The following is a 4,833-nucleotide window of genomic DNA, read 5'->3' as shown; positions in this document are numbered from 1 at the left end:
GGAAACTGCTCTCCTTCTAAGGTGCTCAACACTATTTTGTTGCCTGTAAAGGCGGGAACTGGGACCGACGCAATCTTTACTTCCGGTGTGCCCAGTCCTTAAGACGATCAACGACGCAGTACTGCGGTAACTTTCTTCCCCTCCTCCAGACGAATGAAAATAGACTAAGCCAAGGACAGTACTTCAAAATGATCAATCTTAGAGACAAAGCAAGTCATGACTCTGGTAATGTTCCCTTAAAAAAACTAAAAATATGCCGATTATGCTAGCAGTGCTACTTTGAGAAAAAGTGCAAAAATTATGCTCGTTTTTCCGAATTATGCCAAACATTATGCTAGCACAATCGATAATGGTATACCTACGCCAAGATATTTACGGGTAACTGTTTTCTGATTCTATTTCTGATACACCGATGCATTGACTAGCCACTGAGCAAAGCTGCAAAGCCAACGACTTTTGGAAAGGAGAACCGGCTGTGGTCTACAAAATGACAAGCTTCTAATATTTTTTCTTTCTTAGGATGGTATAAAGGATTTTTTCGCTTTGCAAAAATATTCAAACTTAAAAAGTGACACGTATCAGTAATGTCTTGCCGCAAGACATTACTGATATTAGACATTACTAAGTGTTAGAGGCAACATTATCTAAGTGTTAGAGGCAACATTATCTAAGTGTTAGAGGCAACATTGATTGACACTTCATCAGCTATTTTCTATTTTATTTGCTGAACTTTTAGCCTCCTTCGCAAAATGTTTTTAGGATTCTATGGATACAAAAAGGGAACGACCAATCTTTTCGTCTCACCATTAGGAAGCTGCACACAGCTTGAAAAAGAAATGACGACACATATCCACGATAATGCAACCTGTATGTTACAATATTATCACTCAAAAAAAAATCCATACTGAAAATTTGTATATTGATGGTGGAAATGATAAATAGGACTTTGAGTCCTATTTTTCGAACAAGTTGTTTGCATTTTGTCTTTCCTTGATCGTAAATACATATTTTGACTTTACGGTCGATGCACTGAAATACCTTTTCGTCATTCAGGGTAATTTCTAACGGTAAAGAATTAGGGAATGAAAAAATCTGACAATCTAACAATTGTTGCCGATGTTTTTACTATATTTGAAAGTCAAATTGCAAAACAATCAATCCCTCGTGCAGCTGGTTCAATAAGGATCTTTTAAAATAAAAGCACTATCCATTAATATCGGACACAAGGACAAATATGACAGCCCATATCATTGAAAGAAACTTTGCATGATCATCTGATCAGGCCAAAACTAAACTAGTCAAAGCTGAAGTGGAATTCAAGATAATTTGCATGGTCGTTTGTTAGTGTGCTTAGCCCATATGGTCACATATCTGCGCTATAGAAATCGACTTACTTATGATATATTTACATAAGAAAGGAGCAGATCAACACGACGACACATTTTTAAGTCTCATAGCCAATTACGTCAAAGTAAAACTGACCAATCAGTGTACGCAAACAAGTTTTATAAATATCGATTGACGAAGACTCTTCACTTTCCTTTATTGGTTGCTTCAGCAGCAGTTCCCAAAACAGCAGTCACTACCATACCAACGACAGTCTTCCTCAGAACTACTCTCACCCAGACGATCAGGCTAAGCGATCAAAAGAAGACAAGCAGGAACAGTTACAATTGCCGCCATCTCCCTTTCTGATAACAGATTCTCTGCTGTTGTTAGAGGAAAGCTGAACACCACTGATGAACGTACAAACACCTCTTTAGAATTCAGCTATCCGGTGATACCTAGGTATGGAAGTAGCGTTTGCATCCTTGAACATATTTTTCTCTATCACTGCGATACTGGGCAATCTTCTAATCCTTATTGCTCTTCGCAAAATGACCTCGGTTCATCCTCCAACGAAACTCTTGTTTCAATGTCTGGCAGTCACTGATATTTGTGTTGGAATCATTTCACAACCGCTGTTTACAGTGGTGCATATTGACGAAAGAATCATAGAGTCCAGCTTCATTGGTGTGATATGGGCCTGTTCCTCTCTTATACTTTGTGGAGTCTCGCTCTTGACATCAACCGCAATTAGTGTGGACAGACTTCTTGCGCTGTTGCTGGGTCTGAGATACAGACATGTTGTTACGTTAAGGCGGGTGCGAGCGCTAATTATGTTCTGTTGGTTTTTAGTTTTTGCTTCACTTGGATGTCTCTTCTTTTCAAGTCGTTTTTTTTTTTATAAATACATTGTTTTAATGTTTAGTTCCCTTATCATCTCAACTACTTCTTACGCCAAGATCTATTTCCGTCTCCGCCAACAACTGCTTCATGTACAAGGCCATGTTCACCAACAAGAACAACAACTGCCTCCCAGCGCCGTTGTACCGACTGCATTGAATGTTGCAAGATACAAGAAAACAGTTTCCGCCATAGTATGGGTACAGCTTGGATTATTTGCTTGCTACTCTCCATTCTGTGTTACTTACATGTCAAGTCATCTTGGAACCCTTTCCGGAGTTAATGTTTTGCACTTTTCCTTATCTTTACTTTATTTAAACTCATCTCTAAACCCCATTCTTTACTGCTGGAAAATCAGGGAAGTAAAACAAGGAGTAAAGAACACAATTAGAGAGTTGAAGTGTTGTAGTGAATCAAATTGAAACTTTATGTCCTACAAAACAATGTAAACTCTGTAAGGGAATTCAAAATGAAGTTTCGTGTTTACAAATGTTGTCAGTTTAGTAAATTCAAAAGCAAATGGTATGAACATGATTTGTTGAACTCTTCTACGACTAGTGGTAACCTGTTTCACAGACAATCCAACATTTTGGGGTAGTGATTACTTTGGGATGGTTCTCTGTCTTGGCAATTCAATGAACGAATATCGCCTCAATAGAGAGCGTTAAAATGATTAAATGTTTGACGCGTAACTACACTAACTTTGATATACAGGCTGCTGACTTCGCTCAGGGATGGTTTAAAGACATTTTTCCATTTGGTCTACCCTTAGGTGCACTGAATGATATTGAATTTCAATTTTGTTAATGAGTGAATTGACGAGCGTGTGAGAGGTTCAGTAGCATGAATTGTATTGTGACTGTTTAAGTCATGCATAACTTATATGAACAACACGCTGTACAAATCTGTAGCCCAGGGGTGTTTAAAATTAAGACTGGTAATGGGTGTTTTAAACAAAGCTACCTTGAAAAATATGCAACTTCGAACGTATTTAAAAAAATAAATTTGTTTCTTTTATTTGCTAATTTTCTTTAAGATTGTTTGAAGAGAGAATTTTATTTGATAACCAATAGAAATAAAAACGAAGTCTGCACCACTGTTATTTTCCAAATGTTCTCCAGGTGGAGAACTTTTGTCAGTTGGACCGGCTAATAGAGTGGCAGTACCGTGAACCCATTAAAAGCACCAACGATCTTTTTGTCTCCTCAATTTGAACTGCACATAGTTTAAGGAGAAAATGATTGACACCTATCCATTTCATCAACAAATTCATATGATATTTAAAATTTAATATAAAAGACGTAGAAATGGGAATTTGACCAAAATGGCATGAAGCCCAATTATATATCCCAGCATGGTTTGATTAAGCTTTTTGAAACGTGACTTATCAACAAGAAGCTGCACAATGCTTAAGATTTGGGTATGTTTCAGATGTAGCCATGTATTAAAAGAGCGATTCTATCAAGCTGTTCTCAGAAAATTTTTACTTCAAGCGTGTTCAATTTGAAAAGCCGATGAAAGGTGTTTTTGATGTTCCTTTGAAATGTTTTCCTGTAGAATTCCTCTTATTTGTTGAGCAATGAAAATCGAAACAACCATCATGATGCCAGTCTTACAAATGTTCGCCAGCTGGAGAAGTTTTAACAGTTAAACAGACCAATGAATTTGCTTTATTTCAAAGTCAAATTACTCAAACATTGTGAGTCGACTGCGCTTCATTTATTCACCGCGAACCGTTTGTAAATTAACTCAGCGAACAATGAATGTTTTTAAATAGCGCAACTGACTATGATGACTTTTGTCTATGATGTGTAGTAGATAATTTGTCTGGTCAATTGTAACTGCATAGGTTGTAACACTTATGGTAGTCTTCATTATTTTCCTCCCTAATTAAAGGTATTCAATTCTGCTGCTAGTAGAGAAATGTAAAAAAAACAAAAAAATGGATTAAAGAAAGAATCAAAAGTGCTCATTCAAAATAGTCCTCGGTCACGTGCGAGGATGTGTGCTCAGTTCCCAGCCCCGAATGTTTTTTTCGCCACTGTGTCTGAGTTTGGCGTCTCGCTGGGTTTTTCTAATTCTAACTACTTTTCACAAAGTGACTTCAATTTATCCTCCCGCAAAACTTTTGTTTCGATCAGTCTGGCCGTCAATGACCTTTGTGTTGGATTGATATCACTAATTACCTCCTTTTGTGTTTTTGTTGGTGCTTGAGTTGCACTTTTCTTGACTTTGTATATTTTCTTTTTTGGTATATGCTGTTTTGAGTTTTCTTCTTTCATCATCTCGGCCATCTCTGACGCCAAGATCTTTTTCCGCCTCCGTCACCAACTACTTCATGTACAGGTCCATAGGCCATCATGGTTCACTAACAACAACAACAACAGCTGCTTCCCAGCAGCGTTTACCGACTGCATTGAAAGTTGCAAGATACAAGAAAACAGTTTTCGCCATAGCGTAAGTACAGCTTGGATTATTTGCTGACTACTTTCCATTTTGTTTTACATTGATGCATTTTGTAGAGAATACGGCATATTTTCTAGCTAACTTGAACTCATTCTTTACTGCAGGAGAATCAGGGAAGTGAAAAAAGTAGTAAACGACACA

The 4,833-nt window shown here is 37.4% G+C and overlaps 1 protein-coding gene across 1 annotated transcript; it reads left to right on the top strand.

The window, feature by feature from the left end:
- Positions 1 to 4,632, top strand: LOC148724140 (adenosine receptor A3-like). The gene is made up of 2 exons (XM_088734243.1): positions 1 to 225; positions 1,562 to 4,632. Exon 2 carries the CDS (start codon positions 1,791 to 1,793, stop codon positions 2,646 to 2,648), a length of 858 nt encoding a protein of 285 aa, XP_088590369.1. The 5' UTR covers positions 1 to 225; positions 1,562 to 1,790; the 3' UTR covers positions 2,649 to 4,632.
- Positions 4,633 to 4,833: the final 201 nt, after the last annotated feature.

Source organism: Stylophora pistillata, chromosome 9 (genome assembly GCF_964205215.1).
Source record: "Stylophora pistillata chromosome 9, jaStyPist1.2, whole genome shotgun sequence".
NCBI lineage: Eukaryota > Metazoa > Cnidaria > Anthozoa > Scleractinia > Pocilloporidae > Stylophora > Stylophora pistillata.
The sequence above is the reverse complement of the archived record's forward strand: the minus strand, read 5'-3'. Positions and strand labels throughout refer to the sequence as shown.

Excerpts from the sequence above, each read along its gene's own strand:
- LOC148724140 (XM_088734243.1), top strand. The coding sequence starts at position 1,791 with ATGGAAGTAGCGTTTGCATCCTTGAACATATTTTTCTCTATCACTGCG.